The sequence below is a fragment of the Setaria italica genome, chromosome IV (genome assembly GCF_000263155.2).
Source record: "Setaria italica strain Yugu1 chromosome IV, Setaria_italica_v2.0, whole genome shotgun sequence".
NCBI lineage: Eukaryota > Viridiplantae > Streptophyta > Magnoliopsida > Poales > Poaceae > Setaria > Setaria italica.
This window is the reverse complement of record NC_028453.1, coordinates 25,210,496-25,223,496: the sequence shown is the minus strand read 5'-3', so window position 1 is coordinate 25,223,496 and position 13,001 is coordinate 25,210,496. Positions and strand designations below refer to the sequence as shown.

Here is a 13,001-nt window from a genome sequence, read left to right as displayed (position 1 = left end):
ACAATGATCATTTGATCTAATTGTGAGCAAGATTAGCATGCTGCATTGTACTGCTATTTTATAAGCCCTTGCCGTATTTAGAAATCGCATGGATAAAGCTGATATAAGTGAATTTATTTAGTTTGTATGTTTCAGCTATTTGCATAATATGTTAATATATACTTTGTCACTGATTACTACGAGTATCAATTTCCTATCTCGTTATACTTTGTGCTGTTCATACCTGACGTATCTTCCTTTACGGCGATTGTAATAGCCTACGTTTATACTCCTAATTAGTATCTAAACATTGATGTGACACTTGCTTAAAAATAAGCAAACAAACCAAACGCCCCCATAATCAACAGCAATATCATACATATGAATAGCAATACATCGAAGAAAAGGAAGATACAAACAGGTATGAACAGCACAAAGTATAACGAGATAGGAAATTGATACTCGTAGTAATCAGTAACAAAGTATAAATTCACTTATTATGCAAATAGCTGAAACATACAAACTAAATAAATTCACTTATTATCAGCTTTATACATGCGATTTCTAAAATCAGGCAAAGGGCTTTATATAAATAGCAGTAACAATGCAGCATGCTACATCTTGCTCAACAAATTCAGATCAAAATGATCCATTGATAGCTTCCAATAAGAGTTATTTGCCCGAGTCATGGGGACTTCATGATGAAACCATCTCTATGATCAAAATTCAGATCAAAATCATCCATTCAGCAGCAAGGACCTTGCTAATAGTGTCGAACACTATTAGCAAACAACCATGCACAGGGAACTATGCACGGTGACAATTATGTACAGGGAACTAACAAGCATACGAGATTAGAAAACAAATCGTTAAGGAATCGGAGAGAAAAGGGAAGAGCACCTTGATCTTTCGAAGGGATCTCTCGCCGACAGCGTCGGCAGGAGTGGCGGTGGCACCTCCCCGCAGATCTGGCAAGAAGAAGAAGGTCAAGGGGTGATGCGGAGGAGATTGAGGAGGGGACTGGAAGGGGAGATGCAACAGGTGTACCTGGATCCATGGCAGCCGGAGGAGGACCTCGCATGGGAGGGGTGGTGGCGCCAGCGGTCGGCAGCGGTGTCGCTTCTTCTTGCGCCCCCATCCTTGCGCCCGTCCTGGCGTCCTAGATGCCCGTGAGCCGCTGCGCGTGGAGCCGAGGAGTCTAGGTGCCCCGTTGACGGGCGTGGGTGTTCTAACCCGCCCCGACCCACAAATGCAGCTCCCCACCCCGCCTCGACCCGCTGGCCTCTAAACCCGCAACTACCCATATAAATGAACCCCCACGCAAGAACCCGACCCGAAATCCCGATTTGCCCCGCCCCACTAGCAGGCCTACTGGACTACTTATGTTCGAGTAGTGTCACATATGCACACAAACTCCAGTAATGTTGGTAGATGTTGACGCGCTATTCCAAACATTTTACTACTCCTTTTTAGTGACATTATTGATTAGTTTGCACTAATATACGATGTAACTACATATTCATTTATGTCTTGTGTTTATATTATATTGATATTTTACGGGAAGGTTTTTCAAGATAAAGTGGGATATTTTGAATAATTTTAATTTGGACTATAATTAGAACAATACAGGAAGCATACACGCGAAAAGATGAAAGTCAGAATGTCCTATTTGGTCCAATGCTGATTGGCATTATCCGTATCTCAATCATGTGTCCAAATGCAATAATCTCGATCTAGGAGGTTTCTAGAAGATCCCAACACCAATATAGGCCATGAAGGTGCAAGTATGAGAAGGGTTAGGATTTAGGAATAAGTTTAAACACTCAGCCAGAACATAAAGGTGAATTTAAGTTTGAGTCTACTTGCATTCCCATCTATATGGGCTAAATGGCTTTGCCTGTGCTAAGGGAGGTTGTCACGGATGAATTTTTTTTTATGGATGTAGAGATGGATGGTATGCTAATGTTGATGTAAAAAAGCTTGAAAGATGTAAGGGGTGGGAGAAAGCATGCATGCATGTTGTTTAATTGCCATGGATGACCAGTACGTGTGGTTTAATCGTCGTGGACGGACAATACCTGCAATAAGAAATTTATCAGCATATAGGTCGGTACATAGAAAAGGGGGCATAAGTGAGCACGAGTCACGTCTTGAATGGCTCATTAGGAATGGGTCCTCCTTTTGGATCGTTTCTAAGAGTAAAGTTTATTGAAGCTACCTTAAAAAAAGATAAAAATAAAAGACTAACATGTATGATCAACATTCTCTCATCAAATCATATGATACAACTATCCTATATACTAATTCTACTGGCTCGTAAGCTACAAATTTCCTTTATACAAGCTCAAGGATGAAAAATTGTACGGTTTTGATAGTTCGAGGATCAAAGTTAATTGGTTATAGAGTTGACGGCTCAAATAATTCGAAGGTCAAAATGATCTGCTTTTCTTTTCCTAACCAATAGGTGATTAAAATGATTTTCATACTATAGTATCATAAATTGTAAATTCGTAGATAGAGTAGAACATTGACGTCAGTTTGGTTTGGTAGCTATCCACTTGCTATCCGCCTAGGAAGGTATTTCGCTGTATACTCAGGCCTCGTTCGGCAGTGCCGGATTGGATTCCGGTCAGAATTACTTCCAGACTCGGTTTGTTCCAGGCCCGATTTGAATGATTTCACCTGTGTCACTCAATTCGGGGAAGATTAAATCCTACCAATCCACTCAAACTGAATAGGTCAATCCATCTGGCACAGATGAATCAATCCAGGTCAATCCCATGCATGTTGGCAGAGCGTACAGAGTTTGCAACAGATTGAGCATTAGCCTCAAACCGCGCAAAGCATACAGAATCAACTTTGCATACAGAATACAGACTTGTTCAGTAAGAGGTATGACTACCATAGCAAATAAGTATGCAACTGAATTACAAGTTCAACAGATGGAATCAAAACACATGCCTAACAAGTTTAAATCCAACTACAAGTCTCAAAACTGTGGCAACATAAATAAAAAGCTTGAACCATGAGTATCGACAGGCGCCTTGGACCATGTTTTGGTTACTTGTTCTTCTTTTTTCACACCAGGCTTAGCAATCTGCATGGCAAACGAAATGCAAATTAGAACTTAAGTACTGAACTAGCCTTTGGTTACACAGATTAAGAACCAACACTGCATTTGCATGTAACACCTACCAAAAGTAGTACATTCTTAAAGTTCATAGACCAAATAGGTAACCTGAACCAAAAATAAGTTAAGATGAAACAAAAAGTAGGGGTTGAACCACACGCCTGATAGTGAAATTCATGCAGATTTTGTACTTTGTAGTAGCTGGCCCCCAATCATATTTACTTCTGTGTGTATGCTTCCATGCAACCAAGCATTGACCCATGAATGTCCTCGAACTGAAAGCTCTTCTGTAGGCCTACCTTCTCGTTTTAGCATCAACTTATAAAGGTTATCACCAGTAGAAAACTTAGCTTTAGTCCCGGTTGGTAGGCCTCAAATCTCTCTAAAAGCCATCCAGGATAAATTTTTCGAGACAAAAGGGATCTTTAGTCCCGGTCATCCCCCTATAGTCCCGGTTACCAACCGGAACTAAAATCTTTTGAAAAAAAGAATAAAAAAAGCATTGGGCGTCCTCCGCCTGCCTCGGCTCCCGTGCCGCCTGCCTCGGCTCCCGCGCCACCCTTCGCCGCCTGCCTCCGCCCCTCCACCGCCTGCCGCCGCCCCTCTGCCTCCGCCCGCCGCCTGCCTCCGGTCCCGCTCCACCTCCGCCCCGCCGCCGCCACCGGCCTCCACCTCGGCTCTACTCCGCCCACCCGCCGCCGCTCCCCCGCATGCCGCCACCCGCTCTCGCCCCGTTGCTGCTCCTTATTGCCAGTGAGGGGCGAGCAGAGGGGGAAGGGAAGGGGCAGGGGGAAGGGGAGGGGCAGCGGCGCCTGCGCCGGAGCCTGCTCACCCGCAGCTTGCCTGGGAGATGAGGAGGAGAGATAGAGAAGGAAGAGGATAAGGAGAAGGAGAAGAGGAGGGGAGAAAGAGGAGGAAGAGGATAAGGTGCCTGGGGAGAGGAGGGGGAGAGAAAGATAAGGAGGAGGTTGGGGGAGGGGTGCGTGGGGACATTTTATCTCGGTTGAAAATTTCAACCGGGACTTTTTTGTTTCGGTTGAAAGTTTCAAAGTCTCGGTTAAAAGTTTCAACCGGGACAAAAGGCTCCCCCTTTAGTCCCGGTTAGATGTTTTGTCCCGGTTGGAAATTCCAACCGGGACAAAAGGGGATTCTTTTGTCCCGGTTGGAACTTCCCCCCTTTTGTCCCAGTTGGAATTTCCAACCGGGATAAAAGAACCCCCTTTTGTTCCGGTTGGCCCCCCGCTACGATATTTCTAGTCGTTTTAACCGGGATTAAAGGAGGGTCTTTAGTCCCGGTTGGTGTTTACAACCGGGACTAAAGCTCTCCCCCCGCAGTGGCCTTCGGGGGCACGTTTTTGACCGAGGACTAAAGCTACTTTTGTCACAGGCCCAATATTAACCGGGATAAAAGGGGTTGGATGGAAGGTCAGTTCTCTACCAGGGCTGTATAAAAGATTGGACAAGACTGTATGAAATATGTGACCCTCGTTGTCACGGGGCATCAACCTATCTGTCTGTATTCGACTGTAAAATGTTCTAGGTTCCAGTTCAACATGTCTGCAAGTGCCACAAGTTACTCAACATAGTATAGGTAACAGGCCGGACTATATGGATGTTAGTTTGTAATGCTTTTAGGTGTCCCTTAAAGTAGAAGATATCAATTATAAACCAAGTGTGTGACATTCTTTTTTCAGTTAGCTTGGTTAAGGCGGGGAGGACCATTTAGTTGTCCCTTAAAGTAGCGGATGTCTTTACGTATTTCTGGTGCTATCACGTTTTCATTGTCAAGTTAGTTTAAGGTGTGACCAAACACCAAAGTGAGACAACTTGCAGTTTCAATTAAGTTTCCATGCTGAAGACTTAGGAGCAATCAAATGAAATGAATCTTCATGTGTACTCGATGAGTGTTAGTCAGGACTGCCACATTCCCTGTTTTGTTGCTATCCCTAATTGCAAACACTGCCACATTATCATTGGGGATCTACAAGTAACAAGAAAAGGTATGAGAAATGCATACTGTTTGCTTTTTATTAACCATGATAGCTGACCAGAAATTACTTTATTTATTAAAACTGTGACTTCACATAACTTATAGTTGACAAAAATTTGGGAGACTGAGTTTAATCTTTTCATTTAAACCCTGACAACTATTTTGATGTTTTAAACACTGAGCAAAAGAAACTATTCTGTGTTAGCAGAAGGACAAATTTTACAGCTACTCTGTATGAATTCTTCAAAGACTGTGTAGTTGAGGTCTGAGGCGTGAGGGTGACCACTGAAGGTGATACCGTAATGCACAATACAAGCAACATGTGAGAAAATATAAACAAACTGAAGGCATGTGCTTATCTCATCTCTAGGTTAGTTTTAAAAGGGAGGGGACATATGTTGTCGTCATGAATTCAGTATTGGTCACCCGCAAAAAAAATGAATTCAGTATTGGTCCATTCCCCTAATTACGATTCTGAAAGCCATAACTACAGGCTAAGCCACACATCTCGACAGGAAGGCAGAACATGATGTGCAGCACAGCATGAGAGATATGACTATAAAATGGGATCATAAGTCAGTAGTTACCGAGAATATGCGAAAAAATCAGTAGTAAAAGAAAACAAAGGGAGTCCAACTGAAATTGAACCCCTTTGCTAAAGGGTACATCATTTAAACAACCATCAGCTGCTATGCTGTCATACTGCTAGTTTTTAAGGTATATAAATCTCACTATGCTGTCAGCTGCTTGATCTGTACAGGTTTGTACTACAGTCAGTTTTTAAGGTAGTAATAATTTAATAAATTACTAGAATCAGTCATCTCCAGTCGTTTCATTTCAAAACAAATTACTAGAATAAATGGCATGTGTCTATAAACAAATTACTACAATGCAGTGTAGACATGCAGCTTATGAACACAAACAAATTTGTCAATCGATCATGTTTGTGCCCTATACTCCAAATGCATCCAGCAGCTACGGAAAAGAAAAGAGATCTCCCTCTCGGTGCAAAACCGAACGCAAAAGGCTGCGGCCTGCTCATGGATCGATTTTCCCCCAGCCCCAACTCTGCACCTAGGTCGACCAAATCAAGAGACCAGATCGTCCAGCCACTTTACGGATCTCAACTCCCAGCCACCTCAAGAACAAGAACGTGAGGACGAGAGATGGGAAGGAAGAGAGGCCGGAGCCTTACTGGTGAGAAGGTGGCGGAGAGGATGGACCCCGGACAGGAGCCAGTCACAGTCGGGATGTGCCGCGCCGCTGCCTCGTCGCCTCGCGTCGTCGTCTCGCGGGTGGGTTCGTTTGGAGGGTGCTCCCGCTCTTTGGATGAGTGGGTGTTTGAATCCCCGACTAAACTTTAGCTCCTATCACATCGAATGTTTAGACATTAATTAGAAGTATTAAATATAGGTTAATTATAAAATTAATTTCACAACCCCTAGGCTAAATCGCGAGACGAATCCATTAAGCCTAATTAGTCCATGATTTGACAATATGATGCTACAGTAAACATTCGCTAATGATGGATTAATTAGGCTTAATAGATTCGTCTCGCGATTTAGCATAGGGGTTCTGCAATTAGTTTTGTAATTAGCTCATGTTTAGTCCTCCTAATTAGCATCCGAATATCCGATGTGACACGGACTAAACTTGAGCTCCAGGATCCAAACACCCCCTAAGAAACATGACTTTAAAGTCCGTCGAGCCAAACTTATGGATAAATAAATTCAACATTTCGAAGACTACATTCAACATTTTCTGAGGAATAGTTTAACATTTAAAAATACTACATTCAAAAAAATTTAAAAAAAATAACTACTTTCAACATTTTTCCTGAACTATTCCAACATTTCAAAAAAAATTGATTCAACATTTCAAAAACTAGATTCAACATTTTTTAAATCTAACTCAACATTTCAAAAAAATAATATTTAGTAGCTTCTTCTTCATCAACGGCGCATCACCGGCGGTGACGGCAGTGGAAGCAGCAGCGACGACGGAAGCAGCAACAACGGCGGCGCAACAGTGGTAGGGCGCACGGCATCGGCGGCAGCGGCGACTGGCACGACAGCAACAAGGTGAGAGAGTTAGAGTTGGAAATATGAAATACATCCGATGGATAAAAAATGTTTGCACGAATCTTAAACACCAGAAGCCATATAACATATGAGCTTCCGGAAAGCGGATAGGATTGACCTCGTTTGGAGGGGAGGAGGTGAGATTTCATTTCAGGCCATGGAGTGAGGGGAAAACCGAGCCGGAAAGCCTAGCCAACCTAACAACGATTCCAATTGAGATCCAAATTTATTCCGAGCCGGACCAGGGCCTCGTTCCGGACCGTTCCGGCCGAAACGAACGAGGCCTCAGGCGTCTCTACTCACGGCTTGAGTTGAGAGCAGTCGTGTCGACTGTCGACAACTCGACATATCCCAAACTCTCACCGAGCCTTCCAAGCAAAACACAACCCGACTCCTTCGGTCCTTCCCCTCTCCGATCCCCAATCGGCCGACCTCTCGAATCCCTAACCCTAATCCGCCGCCGCCGCCGCCACCGCCACCACCGCTGCGATGCTCCGCTCGCCGGGCCACTCGCCCCGTCACCTCTCGCCATCACCGTCCCCCGCGCCTTCCACCCCGCGCCCTCCCTCCCCGACACCCTCCTCCGCCTCCGCCGCCGCCGCCGCCGCCGCAGCCACCACCTCCTCGAAGCGCCGCCGCCCGGAGGTGCTCGACGAGGACACCTACGTCGCCGCCATCGAGCGCATCATCGAGCGGGACTTCTTCCCGGACCTCCCCCGCCTCCGGGACCGCTTCGACTGGCTCCAGGCCGTGCGGTCCCGCGATCCGCTCGTTCTCCGGGACGCGCAGCTCAAGATCCTCGACCGCCGCCGCCGCCTCCAGCGCCAGAGGACGGGCCCCGTGCCCACCCCGACGCCGGCCACCTCCACCGCGCTCCGCTCCCCCTCCTTCCTCACCACGCCCGCCGGCTCCGTTGCCGGCGGCGCGGGCGCCCCTGAGGAGGAGGAGGACGATGATGTCGCGGCCGCGCTCTCCCTCGACGGCTTCTTCAACCGCTTCACCAGCGAGGACAACGAGTCCTTCTCGCGCATCCTCGAGAAGGTCAACCACCGCCGCCACGAGCGTTACGCCCACCTCCTGGAGCCTGCCGAGGCAGCAAATAAACCCTTGTTGGAGGACGCCAAGCGCGACAGGATAACAGATGGGTATGGTTCATCGGGGCAGCCACCGAGTACATTGGAGGGCGCCAAGTTCACAGCGAAGAACCTGCTCATGTACTACCCTGCTGACCGAGGAGAGGCGCCTCTCACAGAAGAGGAGCGCGCAGAGCGGATCAAGGGGATGACCAAGGAGATTGACAAGTCAAACACCAGGTTACATGGGAGAGCCATGGCTGATGATGCAAGGCCCAAGGAGGAAGAGGCTGCCATACTGTATGCACCGGTTGCAGGCACCACTCCAGGAGGGATGGCATACCATGATCCCGACAAAGCGAAGAAGTATGATTTGGAGGATCTGAGGAAGACGCCAAACCCGTTCTACCTTGAGTCAGACAAAAAGGCCAACAACGGGTATACTTTTGTGAGGACACCATCACCAGCACCTGGTGTGGATGAGTCGCCATTCATGACATGGGGTGAGATTGATGGAACACCACTGAGGTTGGATCCTGATGAGACGCCAGGTGGTTCTGGGGGTAGTGAGACAGTGCATTTCAAGATCCCACCGCCTCCTGCTCGCGATGTGAAGGCACACCTGCTTTCAAGGGATGCAGCACGGAAGATAAAGGAGCGTTCAAAAATTTTCCACAAGCCACCGTTGCCATCCCCTGTGAGGGGAGGCAGTGCAAGTCCCAGAACCCTCTCACCTGCAGCGCAGAAGTTTGTACGGAACGCCATCTCAAAGTCGGCAAAGTCCTCTAACACTATTGATGAGTCTCTCCGTGCAAGCTACAGAGGTTCAACCCCATCTGGAAGCACTCCCAAGACAAGGTTTTCAAGAGATCCAGGCCTTGGATCGCGGTCTCCATCAACAAGGCAGGGTTCCACCCCTCCTTGGTGAATTTTAGTAGGCCTCGGATACATGGTCTTTCCTGTATTGTAGCAAATTGTATAATGAAAGAATGGAAATAATGCTTATTTACTTTCAATATCTGAGCCAGCCTTTTAAAATCACCAGCATGAGCATAACTTTGCATGCCCAAGTTCCAGAGTGCATTTTATTTTCAATGGTTTAACAAAAAATACCTTCGCATTGTGCATTCTGTTGCTCTAATAACTTGGGGTGTATTTCCTGTGTTGTAACTCATTCTTGAGTCCTGACAGAAGTTTCTAATAATGGGATTGGATGTATTTTGGTGGCGACAGGGGCAGAAGTAAAACAACTTGTTCCATGTATTGTGTTTATGTGACAGTAGGTGCACAGGATGGTTTATCACTTTGGATTGTTGAATTTGTCATACTTGCTTAGAACATGGAAAGGGATATATTTTAGTGGCACCACTGGAGAAATCCAAATGACTTATTGCACCTACTCTCTCTGTTTTAAATATATGTTGTTTAGGATGACCTAATTAGTTCAAAAATGGAGAGAGTGTACAGATGGTTTAGTACCTTGGGCTTATGTGACAGCAGGCGTATGAGGTGGTTTATCACCTTGGATTGTTGAACTTTTCATACTTGCTTATCATATGTAGAGGTAGATCAGGGCAGTAAAGTTCATACTGGAATTAATAATATAGACACCACACACCCACACCACACCTTTGTAATAATCCTTTGCTCATAAGTTCTGAAGTGACCCTTTATTTTTCAGTAGTTGTACAAAATTTATCCTGTCATTCTACATTCTGTTGTTCTAATAGTAATAGCTATGGTGTATTTTTATGCTATCACTTATTTCTTATAGAAATATAAAATAATAGAAATGGATGTATTTTTGGTGGCAGTACTAGAGAAATTGAAGCGACTTATTTCAGGTATTCTAGATGGTTTATCACCTTGGGCTTATGTGGTGGTACTTGTACAAAATGGTTTCTCATTTTGGACAGTTAAATTTTCCATACTTGTGGGACAGATGCAGTATTAATTGGTCATATTAGAATTAAGAAAAGCCCATGGTCCTGTAGGCTGCAGTTCAGTTTGCAGTCTCAGACTATTGTAGTTCTTTGTTCATGTTAGCCTTATGCTTGTTTACTTCAATTGGGTTGGTGTCAGGATTTAACTGGCTTTATGCAGATCATTCTCATTGGTGTCAATGGAAGTTTCTAGATGTTTTTGCTTTTTGCCAGCAACTTTAGAATGTTTGAGACCTGGATATGAGAGCCTGCATAAGATGTTTTGCTACTTCCTTTTCTTTTGTTTCTTTTCTTTTCTCTTCTTGAGATGAGGCTGATGATGCTTTTGGGCTTTTGGCAGTGATCCAGATGCCAGATTTGTTTACATCTCCAGGAAGACTAGAGGCGTACTGTTTGTTCAAGTGCGGAAAAAAGGTGAATTGAGTTAGGCCATTCTGTGTCAATTGGAGCTATCAGAGAATAGTTTGCTTTCTACAGTACAATTGGTTATGTGCTGGTGGAATGATGCTGGGGAGCATATGGGTTCTATACTCAGTTGCAATTCTTGGTTTCCCAGGTTCTCCCAGTTCTTTCGCCTGTTTTAGAAAAGTTCTTTTGCCTGCTGCTGATGGAAATTTGAATCCGCCACTGCATGCTGAGAACTTGAAAATAAATGTTGATGGTGCCTCACTTTTCATCATTGATCAACACATTTAGTTTGGTTGTGGATTTGTATTGCGAGGCTAGTGGGAGGAGCATTTCAGACTCCTACAGTAGCTGGAGACATGGACTTTTTAATGCAGTGAGGCATGCAACAGCAGGCATGGCCATGATGGTAGGGTTTCTCATTGGCTCATTTCTCTCGTTTATGTGGTAGTCTTTTGCCTATGTTCAAGCAGTCTTTGAATTCCTTTGGAACCAGACGGGCTATGTTTTGGGGCTGGAAGATACTCCCAAGCTTTGTAATGGTTGTGGGTTACTCAGAGTATGGCTTAGCCAGCCCAGTAACGGCTCCATCTCAGAGAATAAAAGATGGTCAACACACCATGTTCAGGTACAGTCCAACAAATGTAAATGTGTAACAAATTATGTGGATGGTGTTTGTGTAATAGAATTACACAACTGCTGTCGAACCTCTGTGATCCTTTTTCTGTCAATAATGATCCAAAAAAGGCTCTTTGCAGTAGCAGGGCTCTCGGTAATGGTTAAAAGTTAAAACCATATATGCCCCTGCCCCCAAAAGCAAGCAGCAGTATGAGGTGCTATAATATTGGTAGTACAGAAGCCATGGCATATGCTCTTTCTTTGAACTTGAAGTCATACCATATTCTCATTGTTACGTTCATCAAAGGAAGTTGTTGTATGCTTTGCTCATCGTGAAGCTGCTGCACCTATGCTCATTTATATTTGAAATTCAAGGATATTGGAAGCCGCACTACCCAAATTCAACTAGCATGTGTTTCCAGAAATGTTAAACCAACATTGCAAATGTCCTACTCCATATAACCAATTTCAAATATGCAGCAGAAAATGGAAACTGGCATATATAAAAAAGTTTATAGTACCAGACTTTCTAGTATGCTGCATGCTCTCTCTTCGTATGAACTAACCAATCTTTATGAATGAGGTAGCAGTTACCAAACACAACAGATGCTTACAATTGTGCAAATATATACACTGAGCTCATTTAAAGTACCAAGTGGCCTTTTCGTTACGGGGCTGGTTCCGTTTACTTATTTTTAGCACGTATCACATCGAATCTTTAGATACTAATTAGGAGTATTAAACATAGACTATTTACAAAACCCATTACATAAGTGGAGGCTAAATGGCGAGACGAATCTATTAAGCCTAATTAATCCATCATTAGCAAATATTTACTGTAGCAACACATTGTCAAATTATGGACTAATTAGGCTTAATAGATTCGTCTCACCGTTTAGCTTCCGCTTATGTAGTGGGTTTTGTAAATAGTCTACGTTTAATACTTCTAATTAGTATCTAAACATCGATGTGACGGGTGCTTACAGCGTAAACCAAACCAGGCAGTGACACTACTGTTTTTCAAATTTATATGCATCGGTACCAGATACTCTACTTATCCAAACCACAGAGCATGAGTCAACCCCAAAATTGCACATGCAGGTGTGGGAGAACGAACTTCAACGGAGCAGATGGAGAACAAGATGGCTACCAGGAGACCGTTCCTCATTTCATTTCTTAAACAAAGCAAGCTTAATTGTAAACACAGAATGTACAATATCAACATGTCAGTTTCAAGCAAGTCGATCCGATTGTAGTACTCTAAGATGGAATATTGGTTTCGAAAACAAGGGAGGAACAATTGGAATTCTGTCCAAGAACAAAGGAAAAGAAAGAAAAATGTACACAGAAGAGTCCCTACCCCCAACTCGACTCAATCAGTAACATGTTTCAGACTTTCAGTACTACAGCGCAAGACTTCAACATCAAACTCATTTATATTCATCTATGCTATGGCACAACACAAGACAACTTCCTGGCCATGTCATTCATGGAGCAGAATGGCATGAAACTGTGGATGCCATATGGACTTGTTGCGAACGAGACTAAATTACCAAGTGGAAATGCATGCAGTACACGGGAGATTTCAGCCCCAAAACATATTGTAGCATGTGGAAGCTGATGCTCTGTTCTGGTGGTCCCTCTGCCGAGGCTTGTGTTTGCTTTGCTCGTGAGATAATTGCTCGATCAGAACAGAACCAGCTGCTCACACATCCATTCAAGTCGAGCACCAGCAAGCTAGCAGCATACCTCTGTAGTCTGTCTGTTCTCCTGCTCTTCTCC

The 13,001-nt window shown here is 44.5% G+C and overlaps 1 protein-coding gene across 2 annotated transcripts; it reads left to right on the top strand.

Annotated features, from left to right (window-relative positions):
- The first annotated feature begins 7,485 nt into the window (after positions 1 to 7,485).
- LOC101780805 (protein DGCR14) lies at positions 7,486 to 11,234 on the top strand. 2 transcript variants are annotated; one of them, XR_002677539.1, is made up of 3 exons: positions 7,486 to 9,156; positions 10,537 to 11,010; positions 11,098 to 11,234. XR_002677539.1 is itself a non-coding variant. In XM_004965422.4 (2 exons), exons 1-2 carry the CDS (start codon positions 7,670 to 7,672, stop codon positions 10,622 to 10,624), a joined length of 1,575 nt encoding a protein of 524 aa, XP_004965479.1. In that variant the 5' UTR covers positions 7,486 to 7,669; the 3' UTR covers positions 10,625 to 11,234. The 2 variants fall into 2 exon arrangements, 1 of the variants encoding a protein (XP_004965479.1); XM_004965422.4 differs by having other exon boundaries at positions 10,537 to 11,234.
- The last annotated feature ends 1,767 nt before the right edge of the window (positions 11,235 to 13,001 follow it).

Bases quoted from the DNA above. Each gene is read 5' to 3' on its own strand.
- LOC101780805 (XM_004965422.4), top strand. From the start codon at position 7,670: ATGCTCCGCTCGCCGGGCCACTCGCCCCGTCACCTCTCGCCATCACCG. The intron at 9,157-10,536 runs GCAGGGTTCCAC...GGCTTTTGGCAG, and splicing joins TCGCGGTCTCCATCAACAAG to TGATCCAGATGCCAGATTTG.